Source organism: Oncorhynchus gorbuscha, linkage group LG03, assembly GCF_021184085.1.
Source record: "Oncorhynchus gorbuscha isolate QuinsamMale2020 ecotype Even-year linkage group LG03, OgorEven_v1.0, whole genome shotgun sequence".
Classification (NCBI taxonomy): domain Eukaryota; kingdom Metazoa; phylum Chordata; class Actinopteri; order Salmoniformes; family Salmonidae; genus Oncorhynchus; species Oncorhynchus gorbuscha.
This window is the reverse complement of record NC_060175.1, coordinates 28557172-28576255: the sequence shown is the minus strand read 5'-3', so window position 1 is coordinate 28576255 and position 19084 is coordinate 28557172. Positions and strand designations below refer to the sequence as shown.

The 19084-nt window shown below is 42.9% G+C and overlaps 2 protein-coding genes across 7 annotated transcripts; both read left to right on the top strand.

The window, feature by feature from the left end:
* Window positions 1–2221: 2221 nt before the first annotated feature.
* On the top strand, window positions 2222–10143 carry LOC124030306 (phospholipid phosphatase 5-like). Of its 4 annotated transcripts, none has more exons than XR_006837945.1 (8): window positions 2222–2375; window positions 3159–3278; window positions 4834–4942; window positions 5215–5305; window positions 6235–6440; window positions 6616–6786; window positions 9215–9401; window positions 9898–10143. XR_006837945.1 is itself a non-coding variant. In XM_046341702.1 (8 exons), the coding sequence occupies exons 2-8, from the start codon at window positions 3208–3210 to the stop codon at window positions 9962–9964; spliced, it is 885 nt and encodes a 294-aa protein (XP_046197658.1). In that variant the 5' UTR covers window positions 2222–2375; window positions 3159–3207; the 3' UTR covers window positions 9965–10143. The 4 variants fall into 4 exon arrangements, 3 of the variants coding, with proteins under 3 accessions (XP_046197658.1, XP_046197664.1, XP_046197668.1); XM_046341702.1 differs by having other exon boundaries at window positions 6235–6423; XM_046341708.1 differs by having other exon boundaries at window positions 2222–2493; window positions 6235–6423.
* A 714-nt stretch (window positions 10144–10857) lies between these two features.
* ddhd2 (DDHD domain containing 2) lies at window positions 10858–18695 on the top strand. 3 transcript variants are annotated; one of them, XM_046341691.1, is made up of 18 exons: window positions 10858–11119; window positions 11350–11424; window positions 11585–11739; window positions 12250–12452; window positions 12870–12959; window positions 13091–13205; window positions 14967–15056; window positions 15173–15314; window positions 15450–15658; window positions 15803–15870; window positions 15983–16111; window positions 16193–16282; window positions 16640–16795; window positions 17080–17235; window positions 17338–17443; window positions 17709–17882; window positions 18204–18363; window positions 18447–18695. In XM_046341691.1, exons 3-18 carry the CDS (start codon window positions 11604–11606, stop codon window positions 18511–18513), a joined length of 2091 nt encoding a protein of 696 aa, XP_046197647.1. In that variant the 5' UTR covers window positions 10858–11119; window positions 11350–11424; window positions 11585–11603; the 3' UTR covers window positions 18514–18695. The 3 variants fall into 3 exon arrangements, with proteins under 3 accessions (XP_046197647.1, XP_046197648.1, XP_046197646.1); XM_046341692.1 differs by having other exon boundaries at window positions 11350–11428; window positions 16643–16795; XM_046341690.1 differs by having other exon boundaries at window positions 11350–11428.
* The last annotated feature ends 389 nt before the right edge of the window (window positions 18696–19084 follow it).

Below are 19084 nucleotides of genomic sequence, written 5' to 3'. Positions count from 1 at the left end.
TGAGACAAGGCTATCCCTACCGGCCAACCCCTCCCAAACCCGGACGACACTAGGCCAATTGTGCGTCGCCCCACGGACCTCCCGGTTGCGGCCGGTTACGACAGAGCCTGGGCGCGAACTCAGAGTCTCTGGTGGCACAGCTGCCGCTGCAGTACAGCACCCTTAACCACTGCACCATCACGGAGGCCCCACAAACTTTTACAGATGCACAATTTAGAGCATCCAGTCAGGCTGTATCACCGCCTGCTATGGCAACTGCTCTGCCCGCAACCGCAGGGCTCTCCAGAAGGTTGTGTGGTCTGCCCAATGCATCACCGGGGGCAAGCAACCTGCCCTCCAGGACACCTACAGCACCTGATGTCACAGAAAGGCCAAAAAGATCATCAAGGACAACAACCACCCGAGCCACTCTTTACCACGTTGTCATCCAGAAGGCGAGGTCAGTACAGGTGCATCATAGCTGGGACCGAGAGATTGAAAAACAGCTTCTATCTTAAGGCCTTCTGACTGTAAAATAGTCATCACTAGCACATTAGAGGCTGCTGCCCTATATACATAGACTTGAAATCACTGGCCACTTTAATAATGGAACACTAGTCACTTGAATAATGTTTACATATTTTGAATTACTCATATATATATATATATATATATATATATATATATACTGTATTATATCCTATTCTACTGTATCTTAGTCTATGCCGCTGTGATATTGATTGTCCAAATATGTTTTATTCTTAATTCCATTCCTTTGCTTTAGATTGTGTGTATTGTTAGATATTACTTGTTGGATATTACTGCACTGTTCAAAGTATTCCTCCAGTGAAGGTGGGTGGTCGGTACAATAAATTCTGTCCAATCCCAAACTGCTCATGTCTGGGATTTGGGGGTGGGAGGAGTGTATCCCTCTGGTGGTTGATTCTTTACATGGACTTGGGTGAAGTTTCCCCGTAGACACTAATCTTGGGTCAGCATTGCATTTTCCAAACTAATGGTTAAAGTTAGGATTGGGGGAGGGGAAGTTGATCCTAGATCTGTACCTAGGTGAAACTTCACCACAGATAGTTGTTGATGCCTTGCATAACCTTTGGGCTTCTGAGTGGGGCAGCAGTCTAAGGCGCTGCATCTCAATGCTAGAGGCGTCACAACAGACCCTGGTTTGATTCCAGGCTGTATCACAACCAGCTGTGATTGGGAGTCCCGTAGGGCGGTGCACAAATGGCCCAGCGTAGTCTGGGTTAGGGTTTGGCCAGGGTAGGCCGTCATTGTAAATAAGAACTTGTTCTTAACTGACTTGGTTAAATTAAAAGAATAAGTGAGATGCCTGGTTGAGCCTGTTTTACTAGTGCTTCAACTGAGAGTTTCAAGTAGTGTTAATCAACATCTGGAATGACATCATATGCCATAGGTGGAGCTAGTAGCGCTGCACAAAGATTTCCATAAAACACGGAGTCAATCATAAATTGAAGCTACCTTGGCCAACTTCATGGATTCATTTGACTTCTGATTCATTTTCCTACTCCTTTCTGTGCTCTGTATTAGCTGAGATCATTAGGAGGCCCTGATTATTAACATAATAGCCAGATTGGTGTCAGATAATCTGTTCTTATTAACATCATCTACAAAGCTAACATATGGACTTATTTTAAGAGTGTCATACCATGGATCATTTAGCTGTTTGATTTTGAAACACATATTCTTAAATGAAAAAAAAAACACATTCATAAATCCATATGCGTCTGTAGACGAAACCGTTCAGATGCTACAGACGTTTTCGGGATGTCTCATGGTCTGACAAACACCACTGCAGAATGCCCACCTTCTACCGTAGATGCAGAAGGACAACAGGCTGTGGTAATTGAGACGCAGCCCATGCATCAACAACAACAAAAAACATACAGTAGCCCTATTTCTATCTTAAACTGACGGATTTTGATGGAGATTTTTTTATTACGTGACAGATTGTTAATGCTCTCTAGGGCCTCAAACAGTAATTTGTGTAGCCTACATCACACGTTCAAGAAAGACAAATACATTGACATGTATTCCATAAATCAGAAATTGTCCATTACAAACAATGGAGATTGATACAAACATTCTTTTATTAGTGTGCCAAATTGGTACAACTCAGGCCTGATGAGGTGTGTAGCCTATTCCTCTAGATGTCACTCTAATGTAGTGACAGGTAAGGATTGTATTGTCTTCCGCATTCCGTCAGTTTCATAATGATCCCTTGCATAGCAGGTCGTACCAGAGTTACCTGGTCGGGCGCAACAATAGTAGTGAAACGATGACTACAATAGTTTGATATGGGTTTTCTTTCCAACAGTTCAACAGCCGACGAAGATTGGAATACTTTAATGCGCTCAAAGGTCTGTATACTATACTGCGTAAAACCAAGGGAGTGGGGGATAGAACCGGTGAACGCTACTGTATCGTGTTTGCGGATGTACAAGCTAGTATCCAGTCAGATATGATTGTGGCATGCTGGTAGGTATCCTATGAAAATTACTCTGTAATCCGATGCATAAACCACCGTAACTGATATATTTGGCTGTCCGCCTGAATTTTAAAGAGCCAAATAATTGGATTTTGTCTGAATTACGCAGTTTACTCATACATGCCGCGTTGTATCAGTAGGCTACGTGTCATGTTTACATTGGGTCCTTATACAGCTTTAATGTCCAACTGCTCTGTTGCCCAGGGTTATGTTATGCATGGTACAGCATTATTTAGAACTAATTTGGTAGTCTGCTAATTTGAAGAATGTGAAGACTGATGTCACTTTGTTTGGTGGTGGTCCTTGTAATCCGGGATCTTTGGAACGTCTCTTTATAATGGGAAGAGGTTAGGGTAGGCACGTCCCAAAGAAGCCGGATAGCACTGACCGTTTGGTGATTGCAATGCATAGTGGTGGCTTCAGTAGCTGTTTAACAAATTGAAAACAATGTATATCCATTGATGCATTTAGGAATGTACTTCTTTGCATCATACAGGCAGCGACATGCCATGATGACACTCACTGATAAAATGTCCGTCATACTTTTTATAACTATGTTGTAGTCTGACAAAAGGACTTTCAAAGTAGGGTCCTCCTGAATCATCCAGCTCTTCTATAGTGTATGACATGTCTCCATTCTCCTCCTGCCCTTTAGGTCCTAAGCAGAACCCCTGGGCTAGTTTGATGACAAGCTAGGCTAGAAGATGAGGAGGAGTCTAAATGACTGTTTCGTCTTTGACGTATTGACCCGTCTACTGTTGTTTGCAGTGTTCTGGTAAGTTGACGGTTTTTAATGATAGAGATGGAGTATCAAATATACTATTCACTCTGACCCAAGTGGTCTGGACAACAACCTTGATTAATGTTTTGACCAGGGCCCAGGCTGGCTTTTAAGTGTACACAGAGAGCTAACATCAATGACATGCATGTCAATCTATCCTGGATCAAAGTATAGGAGAGATTGACTGCATCACTACTGGGTCAAAGTATAGGAGAGATTGACTGCATCACTACTGGGTCAAAGTAGAGGAGAGATTGACTGCATCACTACTGGGTCAAAGTAGAGGAGAGATTGACTGCATCACTACTGGGTCAAAGTAGAGGAGAGATTTGACTGCATCACTACTGGGTCAAAGTAGAGGAGAGATTGACTGCATCACTACTGGGTCAAAGTAGAGGAGAGATTGACTGCATCACTACTGGGTCAAAGTAGAGGAGAGATTGACTGCATCACTACTGGGTCAAAGTAGAGGAGAGATTGACTGCATCACTACTGGGTCAAAGTATAGGAGAGATTGACTGCATCACTACTGGGTCAAAGTAGAGGAGAGATTGACTGCATCACTACTGGGTCAAAGTAGAGGAGAGATTGAGTGCATCACTACTGGGTCAAAGTATAGGAGAGATTGACTGCATCACTACTGGGTCAAAGTAGAGGAGAGATTGACTGCATCACTACTTGTCTGTGTGAGAGGTAGTCTGTGCTGATGGCACCAAACTGTCTTTTCAAACGACTAGCACACAGCTTAGACACCCAGGCATACAGTACTCCACAAGACATGCCACCAGGGGTCTCTTCACAGTCGTCATGTCCAGAACAGACTCCGGGAAACGCACAGTACTGCATAGAGCCATAACTACATGGAACTCTATTCCACATCAAGTAACTCATGCAAGCAGTAAATAAGATTTATAAACAGATAAATATACTCCTTATGGAACAATGCGGACTGTGAAGAGACACACACACTGGCACACATGCATACGCACACACACACATGCACTCTACACACGTATATTGTACTATTGCTGTATGGTGGTACTATACATGTTGTGTTGTAGATATGTAGTGGTGTAATAATGTTATATGATGTACTGTAACATTTTTTGTGTGATGTGCATTAATGTGTTTGGACCTCAGGAAGAGTGTCTGCTGCCTTGACAGCAGCTAATGGTGATCACTAATAAATGTAACAAGTATTTAAGTAGCTTTCTGGCCTTGAGGGTCAGATTGTTGTGAACTCCTCTGAGTATCGTACCGATCTCACTTGTGCACAAGTTCTGTCTATTAAACTTTTGTAAATGACATAAGTCTTCGCCTTGTCTTTGCATCAATAATCTTCCCACAACTAAGCAAATCGACTATTCCTAACAGTAAGCTTACAGCAACTTTAGATTCATGTGTATAGGTGCTGTTGCCCAGCCTGGTACCAGATCTGTTTGTGCTGTCTTTACAAGTCCTATGACAGTCAATCACCATACAAGTATATTGGAGCTGTTTTCTTGTGTAATAATAAAACAGCTACCAATGATTATCTCTGTCCTCTTAGTGTGACTGAGGTGCTACCTCCTTTCTCTCGTGAGATCCAGCCAGAGGAGATGTGGCTCTACAAGTTCCACCATGTGGAGAATGACCACGTTCCTACCAAACTCATGTTTGTAAGTACCAGCACTACTAATGACAGTCTGCATAATTAACCTCCATAATAACGTATTTAAAACAGCCAGCCAAAGAAAATGAACTTCTTCTCAATGGTCTGGTTCCTAACAGGGTCTCTTCCTCTCCAAGTGGAGTTATTCCTATTGTCGCTGTCACGTTGTAGGCTTGCTATTTTGGGTCTGAATTTTGTCAAGACAGTCTGGTTATCAAAATGATTATCAGAACAAATTGGAATAAGTAATTTTCATGCACACATAAAACTGTTTTGCAGAGCATAGCACTTTTCACCCCTATGGCTGTCATCATGTTGTTTGCCTTCCTGAACAAGACAGAGAAGAGGGACATTAAGGAGGCCTCTCTGGGTAGGTACAATGTTACGCTCGGAAGCCCCTCTTTTCTGCAAAGTAGCTGCAGGCAAACTCAATGGATTTGGACTCCCCTTTAAGGCAAGATAACAGTTTAATTAACTACGGTTGAGGGTAAAGGTTTAACTGGGATGTGGACACGAAGTTAGGGTTGTGGTTGAGACTAGGGTTAGGGTAACCTAATGTAGCAGGCGTAAAATAAATGCCTAAGCTGCGTTTCTTTCTTTCTGGTCCTGATGAGAAAAAAACACCTGTCAGGGGAGATTATCTTCTGCACTGTTTAACCAGTCCAGTAAATGTGGAGGAGGAGTTAAGATGGAGCGTCACCTTGTTAATGTCCAAAAGTGGAAGTCGCGTCAAAAGCACTCTTTCCATTTCCCCTGAAAACCGGATGCATCTTGTAGTTTCAGTCTCCTCAGAGGGCTGAGCTTTTTCAGAGCTGATCTGATTGGTCAAACAATTAGTGAAAAAGATCAGAATTGGCCTGCCTGTCTAAACGCAGCCATAGACAACATTCAAGGCAATAAATTGTTTCACAAATGGAAGTTTTTAAGAACTAAGATAAGCTTGCTTTTACATGAAAATGTCATATCCACCTTTACTGCAGATAACCCATGAAGATGTTTTGACTCATGATGAGCAACACAGTATGAAGTACAAGTCACATTAAAAATATATATATATTTTAAATCAGTGAGGCAGTCCCAATCCTTTCATATTTTATGGGCTAAATTGAAGTGATAGTAAAGTGTTGGAAAGACGGGGGAGATAGGGGAGGGAAAGGGCAGTGGGTCGGAGACTAACAATGATCAGTGGCTGTAACCACTGGACCACATAGGCCACACGAGTCTCTTTCTGATTGACTTACATGTCAAATACTGTCACGTCATACTACAGAATACATACAGTCTCTGTCTTCCTTTCAGCTGTGACGTTGACTCTGCTACTCAACGGGGTTTTCACCAACGCTATCAAATTGGCAGTGGGCAGGCCGCGGCCAGATTTCTTCTACCGCTGTTTCCCTGATGGTCAGATGAACACGGAGCTGCGATGCAGTGGAGACCCCGACACCGTAGAGGAGGGGAGGAAGAGCTTCCCTAGCGGACACTCCTCATGTGAGAGCATACCTAAGGTCCATGCACGCATGCACACACACACTTTACCAGTAACACTAATGACAGCTGGCGCCAGTTGATTACAACTAACGCAACACTTTTATGTCACAAACCGTTCTTTAGGTCAGCTAACTACATTATACTGTACATATCCAAGACCTTGACCTTTCTCTCCATGCGTTGCCTTCTCAGTTGCCTTTGCTGGTCTGGGCTTCACTGCTCTGTATGTGGCGGGGAAGCTGCACTGCTTTAGTCCAGCAGGACGGGGCAAAGCCTGGCGACTCTGTGCCTTCCTCGCCCCTCTCCTCTTTGCCATCCTCATCGCCATTTCCAGGACCTGCGACTACAAGCATCACTGGCAAGGTAGACAGCTTGATAGCTAACACTCGGCAGAAACTAAAATAGTTTTGATTGAAGTGTGGAACTAAAGGGTTTGGTAACAATTTGAACATAAATATACAGTGAGCTCCAAAAGTATTGGGACAGTGACACATTTTTTGTTTTGGCTCTGTACTCCAGCTCTTTGGATTTGAAATGATACAATGACTATGAGGTAGTGCAGACCGTCAGCTTTAATTTTAGGGTACAGTTTAGGAAGTACAACACTTTTTGTACATAGTCCCCCCCAACAACAAAATGTGTCATTGTCCCAATACTTTTGAAACTTAATGTGTATATACAGTGCCTTCGGTAAGTATTCAGATCCCTTTACTTTTTCCACATTTTGTTACATTACAGCCTTATTCTAAAATTGATTAAATTGTTTTTTTCCTTCAATCTACACACAATACACCATACTGACTAAGCAAAAACAGGTTTTTAGAAATGTTTGCAAATTTGTTTAAAAAAAACAACAGATCACATTTACATGTATGCAGACCCTTTAGTATGCAGAGTATGCAGACCCTTTACCCAGTACTTTGTTGAAGCACCTTTGGCAGTGATTACAACCTCGAGGCTACTTGGGTATGACGCTACAAGCTTGGCACACCTGTATTTGGTGAGTTTCTCCCATTCTTCTCTGCAGATCCTCTCAAGCTCTGTCAGTTTGGAGGGGGAGCATCGCTACACAGCTATTTTCAGGTCTCTCCAGAGATGTTCGATCGGGTTCAAGTCCGGGCTCCGGCTGGGCCACTCAAGGACATTCAGAGACTTGTCCTGAAGCCACTCCTGCATTGTGTGCTTAGGGTTGTTGTCCTGTTGGAAGGTCAACCTTCACCCCAGTCTGAGGTCCTGAGTGCTCTGGAGCAGGTTTTCATAGGTTTTCACTTTTTTCTGTTCATCTTTCCCTCAATCCTCACTAGTCTCCCAGTCCCTGCCTTTGAAAAACATCCCCACAGCATGATGCTGCCATGCTTCACCGTAGGGACAGTGCCAGGTTTCCTCTGGACCCAACGCTTGGAATTCAGGCCAAAGAGTTCAATCTTGGTTTCATCAGACCAGAGAATCTTGTGTCTCATGGTTTGAGAGTCCTTTACGTGCCTTTTGGCAAACTCCAAGCGGGCTGTCATGTGCCTTTTACTGAGGAGTGGCTTCCGTATGGCCACTCTATCATAGAGACCTGATTGCTGGAGTGCTGCAGAGATGGTTGTCTTTCTGGAAGGTTCTCCCATCTTCACAGAGAAACTCTAGAGCTCTGTCAGAGTGACCATAGGGTCACCTCCCTGACCAAGGCCCTTCTCCTTTGATTCCTCAGTTTGGCCAGGAGGCCAACTCTAGGAAGGGTTTTGGTGGTTCCAAATCTGTTCCATTTAAGATTGATGGAGGCCACTGTGTTCTTGGGGAGCTTCAATGCTGCAGACATTTACCCTTCCCCAGATCTGTGCCTCAGCGAGTGACCATAGGGTTCTTGGTCACCTCCCTGACCAAGGCCCTTCTCCCCCGATTGCTCAGTTTGGCCGGGCGGCCAGCTCTAGGAAGAATCTTTGGTTCCAAACTTCTTCCATTTAAAAATGATGGAGGCCACTGTGTTCTTGGGCACCTTCAATACTGAAGCAATTTTTTGGTAGCCTTCCCCAGATCTGTGCCTTGACACAATCTTGTCTCGGAGCTCTACAGCCAATTCCTTAGACCTCACGGCTTGGTTTTTGCTCTGACATGCACTGTCAACTGTGGGACCTTTTTATATAGACAGATGTGTGCATTTCCAAATTATGTCCAATCAATGTAATTTATCACAGGTGGACTCCAATCAAGTTGTAAAAACATCTCAAAGATGATCGATGGAAACCGGATGCACCTAAGCTTAATTTCGAGTCTCGTAGCAAAGGGTCTGAATACTTAATATATACTGAATACTGAATAAATAAGGTATTTCTGTTTTAAATGTTTAATAAATTAGCTAACATTTCTAAAAACCTGTTTTCGCTTTGTCATTATGGGGTATTGTGTCTAGATTTATGTACTGCATATGTCACAGAGTTGCGTCGTACGTTTGTGTACAACCCTTATTACCTCTTCTTGATAATAGGCAGTAATAATAATATTTTCTCATGTTACAGTAGAAGGTTGAGCCTGTTACATTCCCACTGTAATGGGCCTATTGATAAAAGTGTTGCCTTATCCCGCATGGCGACTGGCTTTGATTTGACCTTCAGGCTTTGTCATTGGCTTTCACAAGTCCTGATCAACTTTTGACGTCTTTATTTTCAAAATAATGCCCACCACTATCAACACAACCCCTGTTTCAAGTGTGGCAAATTACAATTATATTGGCTGGTTACAGATCGTTCACTAAATTGCTGAAATATAAATGTAAACTGAACATAATTCTAATATTTTTGTTCTCCAGATGTCCTGGTGGGCTCTCTGCTGGGGTTGGTGTTTGCCTGTCTGGGCTACTGGCAGCATTACCCGTCTCTCAGTGACTCAGACAGCCACAGGCCCCTGCTGCACAGGGAAGTAGTCCCGGCGGCACAGGAGCGCAAGCAGCAGGAGCAGCAGGCCCAGCAAGCCAACTCAGGATACCTTCTGCCTCTGTAAGGAGCCCCAGGCCTGCTTCTGTACTGGGTGCATCCCCATAATCGCTCCTTCTTCCTTTAGTGTGCACTCGTGTAATAATCCCCACGCATGTAAAAGCATTGGATTGGTGTATGTGTTAGAGTTCCATGTACCAGTAATTTCCTTTCAAATCCATGAAGGGAAGTCAACAAGTGCACACTTTGGGAGAAAGGAGAGGTTATTGGGACGCAACCTCTCATTTTACTTTCAAATCATGATGAATAAGATTATATGGACAGGGGGAACCTGATCCTAGACCATCAGCCTTGTGATTGCAGATCCAGACCTCCACTGTGGAAAAACAAACAAACAAATAAACAGCTTTAGTTGGAGAGGAGCGGTACAAAGTAGTCTGCTCCTCACTCAATCAGTGCTGTCTGTTGGTCTATTCCAAGAAGAGAAACAGTACTACTGTAAAAACAGGGTTGCATTCCCAGGCTGTCATGCTAATATCAATGTTTCTAATCTTTGAAGGACCAATTGTATAGAAGTGAAAGGACCTCCACGGTTACGTTGGATCACAAGTAAGGGGACATGCTAGCAATCTCGGTTTTATAAATCTATGACTAATCCAAATCTAATGAGAAAATTAATGAATCATATGGAGTCTTTCTTGATCACTTAAGATGCCAAAATTCTCCTTTTTTAATGCACTTACAGATACTGTATGTATAGTACGTTGTTTACAATACTGTGCCAATAAAGTTTGTTACCAGGGAATGTACGGATTCAGCAGACTTTCTTTACATTGTCAAATGTCAATATGGTTTTCTACAGTTTTTTGTTAAGTAGGGATCTTCACCCATGCTCTCGCTGAAGCCAATCATCCATGTGGTTTATGTTCTACAGCACAGTATGTTAACAGCACAGGAGGGTGGTGGCACCTTAATTGAGGAGGATGGGCTTGTGGTAATGGCTGGAGCGGAATTGGTGGAATGGTGTCAAACACGTTTTCAATGTGTTTGATGCCATTCCATTGGTGCCGTTCCAGCCATTATTATGAGCCAGCCTCTACTGGTTAACAGCTGGAACATTGTGTCTTTATGTAGGAGAAGCAGAACACAGACTGACACCTAGCCTATTCAGTTGCCAAGTAGCCTTTACACTTCAGTCTGTTCTAGATCTGTTGAGATAGAAGTGTAGATATGGACTGACTGAATTGTCAAGGCTGACATTTTTTCTTAAATTACCCCCCCCCCTCCCACACACACACACATACACACTAAATATAATTAAACTTGCAGATGTTCCCATTCCCCACTCAAAGCTTGGAATCCTCTTAGCTAGGTATTATTATTGAGTTATGATTTTTGTAATTTCTTTAGGATTCTGCCAGTGATTTATAGCCTACAGGTTTACTGTTGTGTTTGCTACACATCTCTCTATCGTCATGGAAATTGACCTTTGATCCTACTACTGAATCACTAAACCGGTGATGTCATTCAGAACATACGAGTGTTGGGACCTGCTTGCGACAAGTAAAGTGTATCAGAGGAAAGTCCACCCTGTTGGAAACCTCAACAAACCTTTGTCTCTTTTTGCGTTTAACAATATCTAAATGGTTTTGGATTTGTATATATTCTAAGGAAGACTATTTGCAACTTTCAACAGAGAGAGAGAGACATCCTAGAGATCCACTCAGGAGCAACTGCCATATTTGATAGAGCCATACTATAACATTAGCTGTACATTGAAGGTATGTAGCTATTTCTGATGTCTGCTCTCTACTTCAAAGAATGTTAGTTGTAATAGTATAAGTGATGAATTGACTATATTCACTCTCAGCACCATGGTTAAGTGTCAAGTTCCAAGGTAAACAAACATTCCCAGCATGTTGTGAGATGGTATGCACAATCTATCCTAAAGATCCAGATCCCCAGCACCAGATGAATGTGTAAATATTAGAATTCTGTTTGTGCCTCACAGGTAGCGTGTTAAAGCTTACTGGGTGACCAACCTGAGCCAATCAAATTACACCTGTCTTCATACAGTAGCCAGACAGTAGGTGAGCTTGTTTTCCATGTATTTGTGTCGTTCTGTTCTTTAAAAGCAGACAAAAAATATGGAAGTCGCCTATGGGGAATATCTAAGAAATCTATTTAATATTATTTTCTGTCCTACTCTATTCTAATATATTCTATTTACTCCCACTCTCACATAGCTTCACTGATCCATCTGCCATGGAAGGTGTGACAGGTGTATATGAGCCGGTGCAGCACCATTGGTTCCACTGCCAGAATCCGGTGGACTGTAGAAGCTCCTGGATCCCATTCAGCAGAGAGGATTCTCTACGGCTGGAGGAGACACACAAACATGGCATGAGACTATTCATCACACATTTACAAATACACATTTAATATAATACACATTACACTAATACACATGTAATACACATGAAATGTTCATGAATTAGTTTATTTATACAGAGAGAAATAATTTAAAATGTCAAGTATACAGTTAAAACCATATACAGTTAAAGACATTGTTCTTGTATTGTTACCCCTCTATACCACAAACTATGTGATGTAGTACCCCGAAACAAGAATATAACTCAATCCTACTTCGGAGTGAACCATTGTTCATGCAATAGAGCCTTATTAAGATAATGGTAGCACTTTACATTAGAGGATGCAATAAAGTGGTAATAGCCTGGTAGTAGAATGGTAACACGTTATCCTTACTTACAACTTTGAATTTAATTGAATGAAAATATTATTTGTCCAGATAACCCTTAAGTCCAGTTGAATGAAGTGATCCCTGATGATAACAGCAATGATAATGATGATTATAATGATGTCCTCATAATTGTGGGTTTGCTCCTAACAGGGGAGACCAGTGGGGAGGAAGAAGTGGAGGTGGTGGTAGCCACAGAAGGGAGGCGTTTCGATGTGAGGCTGAAGGAGAGGAAGTGCTTTGCGGTGTATTGGGAGCAGCCCCCCTTGGAGGTGAGGCGCTGCTCCTGGTTCCACAAAGGAGACAAGGACATCTCCTACACCCCTTACCCAGAGGACACCAGCCTAGTCCTGGAGGTAGGACACCGTCTTTAATGGAACCCTGGTGCCTATATAGTACACAGGGCCCTGGTCAAAAGTAATGCTCTACTGTATATAGGGAATAGGGTGCCATATCAGGTGCACACATCATTACAAAGTGATATCTACCCTGTTACCTTGGTGTTTATCTTAGTACCGTAGGATTGTGGGGCCAGTATTTACTTATTTCTACAGTCTGAAGAGGTATACTGCAGATTGGCAATGACCTTGTTAGTTAATCTGTCAATTTATCAAACCTTGATTACATTGTAAATAACATTTTATGACGGACTGGATTTCAACCCGAGTCAACTGCACGCCCCAAGACTTGCTCTAACTACCCAAGCTAATGCCTGGAGGGCAGGAGACGCGGGTTCGAACCCCAGTCCGTTACATTTGTATCACTGTATTAAGGAGGCCTACATGATGGCAGTGAAGCTGAATGAGTGGATGAAGAAGATACAATTCCCCACTGGAGAAACAGTGGTGTTGCACAGCCCTACGGTATGACTCCCCATTCATGATTACAATTAGCCCACTGTAGTGTACTGTCTGTAAAGACCAGGTCAATATTGCACTGTAAAATAGAACTTATGCAACTCAAGAGTTTATAGACCTTGCTCTGTCTCCGATAGCTTATGACACAGCAACAGACAATCCCCTTGAAGGACTGGATAAGCCTCTCTGAGCAGAGTCAACCCAGGATGGTCAAGAGGGGGCTGGAGGGTATTAGAGTAGAGCTACCTGAAGGTAAACCCTCAAATGTATGAGCCAGGCCTCCCCTCTTCCCTGAGGGCTTTCTACAGCTCAGTGTAAGATGGTCGCTCCTCTACTGTACTACCATATGTATTAAATGCCAACAGTGCTGGTAATTGGCCTGAACAACAGACAGACATTGTGTACGGAGATCTCAGGTTTTTGGAACCTCTAATGCATTCGAGGATAATTTACAGTACATGTTGATAATTACATGATGACAAATGACAATTCCTTACACAGTATACAGTGTATTCGTAAAGTATTCAGACCCCTTGACTTTTTCCACATTTTGTTACGTTACAACCTTATTCTAAAATTGATTAAAATGTTGTTGTTTTTCTTATCAATCTACACACAATACCCCATAATGACAAAGCCAAAACAGGTTTTTAGAAATATTAGCAAACGTATATATATATATTTTTTTACGTAAATATCACATTTACATAAGTATTCAGACCCTTTACTCAGTACTTTGTTGAAGCACCTTTGGCAGCGATTACAGCCTCAAGTCTTCTAGGGTATGACGCTACAAGCTTGGCACACCTGTATTTGGGGAGTTTCTCAAATTCCTCGCTGCAGATCCTCTCAAGCTCTGTCAGGTTGGATGGGGAGCATTGCTGCATGGCTATTTTCAGGTCTCTCCAGAGATGTTCGATCGGGTTCATGTCCGGGCTCGGGCTGGCCACTCAAGGACATTCAGAGACTTGTCGTGAAGCCACTCCTGCGTTGTCGTGGCTGTGTGCTTCGGGTTGTTGTCTTGTTGAAAGGTGAACCTTCGCCCCAGGCTGAGGTCCTGAGCAGATTTTCATCAAGGATCTCTCTGTGTACTTTGCTCTGTTCATCTTTCCCTCAATCCTGACTAGTCTCCCAGTCCCTGGCGCTGAAAAACATCCCCACAGCATGATACTGCCACCACCATGCTTCACCGTAGGGATGGTGCCAGGAATCTTGTTTCTCATGGTCCGAGAGTCTTTAGGTGCCTTTTGGCAAACTCCAAGTGGGCTGTCATGTGCCTTTTACTGAGGAGTGGCTTTCGTATGGCCACTCTACCATAAAGGCCTGATTGGTGGAGTGCTGAGGAAATGGTTGTCCTTCTGGAAGGTTCTCCCATCTCCACAGAGGAACTCTAGAGCTCTGTCAGAGTGACCATAGGGTTCTTGGTCACCTCCCTGACCAAGGCCCTTCTCCTCTGATTGCTCAGTTTGGTCAGGCGGCCAACTCTAGGAAGGGTTTTGGTGGTTCCAGATTTCTTCCATTTAAGATTGATGGGGTCACTGTGTTCTTGGGGAGCTTCAATGCTGCAGACATTTACCCTTCCCCAGATGTGTGCTTCAACTCAATCCTGTCTCGGAGCTCTACGGACAATTCCTTTGACCTCATGGCTTGATTTTTGCTCTGACATACACTGTCAACTGTGGGACCTTATACAGACAGGTGTGTGCTTTTCCAAATCATGTCCAGTCAATGGAATTTCCCACAGGTGGATTCCAATTAATTAATATCCACATGAGCTCAATTTCGAGTCTCATAGCAAAGGGCCTGAATATTTACGTAAATAAGCTTTTTTTTTTTGTAATACATTTGCAAATTTGCTTTGTCATTATGAGGTATTGTGTGTAAATAGCTGAGGATTTTTATTTATTTAATCCATTGTAGAAAAAGGCTTTAATGTAACAAAATGTGGAAAAAGTCAAGGGGTCTGAATACTTTCCGAAGGCACTGTACATTATTTGTGTTGTTGGTTTTCAGGAGAACCTGACCAAGTGGACCACCTTGTGTTCATGGTGCATGGCATTGGACCAACCTGTGACATCCAGCTGCGTGGGGTCGTCCAGTGTGGTGTGTAGAACCTTTGATCCTTACCCCTTTACCGGCCTTCAGATTTTGTCATAGAAATATAGCCTAATGAATGAATGCCCTCCCTTCTCTCTTTTGTCCCTCTCTCCCCCATGCAGTGAATGATTTCCGGGGTGCCTCTCTCAGCCTACTGAGCAGTCACTTCAAGCAGAGTCAAGATGGGACCCACATGGGCCGTGTTGAGTTCCTGCCAGTCGACTGGCACCGGGTGCTACATGGTGATGCCACTGGGGTGGATGAGTAAGGCCTTGTACACACACACTCTCTCTCGCTCATTCTCTGTCTCTTTCTCTGTCTCTTTCTCTCTCTCTTCTTCTCTCTCTCTCTTCTTTTCTCTCTCTCTCTTAACAACACACTTTGACACTCACCATACAGAGATATCCAGAGGATCACCCTGCCCAGCATCAGTCGTCTGCGTCAGTTCAGCAACAGCACGGTGTTGGACCTGTTCTTCTACAACAGCCCCACATACTGCCAGACCATCATAGACACTGTGGCCTCAGAGATCAACCGCCTCCACCAAGTCTTCCTCCAGCGACACCCACAATTCACTGGGGAAGTGTCACTGGCTGGACACAGTTTGGGTCAGTACCTCATAGACTTCTCCTAACTTTTTAAAGCCCCTCCTAACTTATTCCTCTCTCTCTCTCTTTTGTCTTTATTTAGACAAGGCTAGTATTGATAACCATTGTAGTAAGTTGTATTCTTTATTTATATGACTTTTCTAGGTTCTCTGATCCTCTTTGACCTTCTGACAAATCAAGAAATAAGGAACAAAGATGAAGATGAAGAGGGAGTAAGTAACAGACTACTGCCAAAATGTACAACTCCATTTTTGTCATGGACACAACCACCAGCATTTTTATTCTAATTAGCTTGATGTTAATCCTGTATGTCTTGTGCTTCAGAGTAGCGTCAGCAGTCCAAGTGAAGCAACCCCATTAGACTTTGAGAGCTTTGAGGACACACTTAGGAACTTTGGATTGGGCAAGTATGTCCAAATGCTTTCAAAGGAGCAGATGGACTTAGAATCACTGGTAAGCATGTGCATGTGTGTGTGTGTATGTTTGTGTGTGTGACTGTCTAACGACTGTTTGTGTCCTCTGTCTATTCACTAGGGGCTGTGTTCAGAGACATTCTTCCAGGACTTGGGAATACCCTTGGGGCCTCGCAAGAAGATCATGTACTTGTTGAAGAGATGGAGAGGGGTATGACCTATCTCTCATTCACATCCAAATGGATTCAGTCATTGCACATAAACACCATGTGAAATTTTTCCCCACTGTTCAAAATCTTTGATCTAACGTCGTTCCAGTCTATTGGATCCATTGTGCATAGCTTCCTGTCTGTCTCGGCCATGACAATATTCTATCCTAACTGTTTGTAAAAGGCTGGAAGCTGGAAGTAGTGTCCCAAAAAATACCCTTTTCCTTACATAGGACACTACTTGGGCCCTGGTCAATAGAAGTGCACTATGTAGGGAATAGGATGCCATTTGTGATGTAGACTCATTGTTTAGATTGTTATTGGAGCTCCTCTCTCTCTCGCTCTCTCCTTTGGCCCAGCAGCAGGAATCCAGGACAGGAACTTCACACCCAGTTCCTGGCATCCCCGGCATTGCCGGTGTGTATTCCCAAGTCCAAGAACACCCGACCCTCCTTTCAGGCACCCCCTCCACCAGCCCAGTGGATTACAAGTACTTTGACGTTGGCATTGGCCAGGTAAACAAAAACAGTGACAGCATTCTGTTACATGTACACATGCCTTTTCTCTGTCTCCCTCCCTGTCCTCCAATCACAATGACGGAATGTCTTAAAAGTGTCTTAATGCAGTTAGCATGAGGCCCAACTAATACAACTGAAAATCTACTTCAATTAAATGTTTAATTTCATTTGAAAATGTTGCTACATTTTGATATCCATCCTTAGTTACAGAAAATGCAGAATTTACATACGCATACATACTCAATTACTATTAACCATTAACCCTTTCCTTTCCTTCCCAGGTGTCCATCGTGTACCCTCAGCTGGCCTTCCAGCCACAGGCCTTCTTTGCCTTGGGCTCTCCTATAGGAATGTTCCTCACGGTGCGCGGCCTGAAGAGGATCGATCCCAAATACAGCCTCCCCACCTGCAAAAGCTTCTACAACATCTACCATCCAGTATGTTTATGGATCATACGTTATGAATATTTAATGCAGCTAAAGTCCATCTAAGTCATGAATATTCATAACAACCTGACTATGTGTTCTTCCTCGATGCAGTTTGACCCGGTGGCCTATAGGATTGAGCCCATGGTGGTGTTTCCAGATGTGGACTTGCCCCCCATACTGATCCCACATCACAAGGGCAGGAAGAGGATGCATCTTGGTGAGACCTGAGACATAAAGCCTTGATCTGGACGTTACAGAAACATTTCAAGAAATACACTTGCTGCTTACCACTGGTCAATGGTAGCCCTATATGTTATGAGCTTTTTGTTAGGACCCTTAGGGAGCATTGCTAAAGCTCTGACCTGTCTGATCATGTAAAAACGCTGCCCTTCAATGAAGACATTGTTTTTATCCAGTGACAGTGTGAAAACTTTCATCCACCATCCAATGCAGTGACCCTGTGTTGATATTGTGTCCCTCAGAGCTGAAAGACAGTTTGAAGCGCGTCAGCTCAGATCTACTGCTCTCCATCAGTACTTTCCGTGGTGTGTGGCAGACCCTCACCATGCTACCTGTCAACACACTACCCCCGGTGGCCGGGGTAGGAACCACAGCTGCACTGCCACCTCAGGAGTCAGAAGGTGGGAGACCAGTGTGTAAGTAATTTAATTCATTCATTCATTCATTAGGAACCATGTGTAATGTTTTAACATACATGTATTACTTTATTTTTCATAGTCTAAAAAACAAATGTCACTGTTTTTATTGTAGTAATTATAGTGTAGCTACACAGGTACCCTTTAAGAGCAATGTAATGTAACATGATGTAAATATGGTTACATTTATGTATAATGTGTTTTTTGTATGTACTATGTGTATTTTTATCATGTTTACCCCTGTCTGCAACCAGATTTGCCTCTGGGGACAATAAAGTTTGAACTGTGTTACCTGAATCTTCCCTCAATACTCTTTTCCAGGTAGCGGTGCCCCAAATGTTACAGTCTCACCTACAGAGATGAGGAATATCAGTGTTGGAATGTTGAATGGCGGACGTCGGTTTGATTACGTCCTTCAGGAGAAACCCCTAGAGAGCTTCAACGAGTATCTGTTTGCCATTCAGAGCCATCTCTGCTACTGGTAAGAACAAATGAGTGAGGGTTGGTATATTACTTGTATTCTTTAGCTTTCTGCGGTATCTCATGTTTTCTTTTGTGTTTCAGGGATTCCAAGGATACTGTGCTACTGCTTTTGAGGGAAATCTATGAGGGGAAGGGAATCCTTCTCTAGCATCTCCAAATGTCAATGTAAATGATGGAGCTTATAAGTTGTGTAAAATGCTTGTAATACAGGAGGCTCTGGAAGCATGCTACTGTATGCATCAAATTTGTTTGATTTCATTATAAAAAAATAGTTTAGTGTATTGAGGCTTTTGTTAAATGCACTTTCAATAAATTGTGATTTGATCTGGAGGTTAGTCATTTACATAAACTGCTGTTTTTGGGTATAAACCTAATGCACCGTTTGATTATGGGCTCATCGTAGTTTGTTTACAAACATGGAAAATGTGACTAACTACTCATTAAAGGTGTTATTCTAATTATTCACACTTTTAAAAAATGATATAGGCCTATACAGCAATTTAGCACTATATGTAAGTATGTGTGTGTGCACGCGTGCGTGCGTGCCTGCCTGTTTATATATACAGTATATATACAGTACCAGTCATAAGTTTGGACACACCTACTAATTCAAGGTTTTTTAAAACTATTTTAGAATAATAGTGAAGACATCAAAACAATGAAATATGAAATAGCAAACGGAATCATGTAGTAACCAAAAAAGTGTTATACAAATCAAA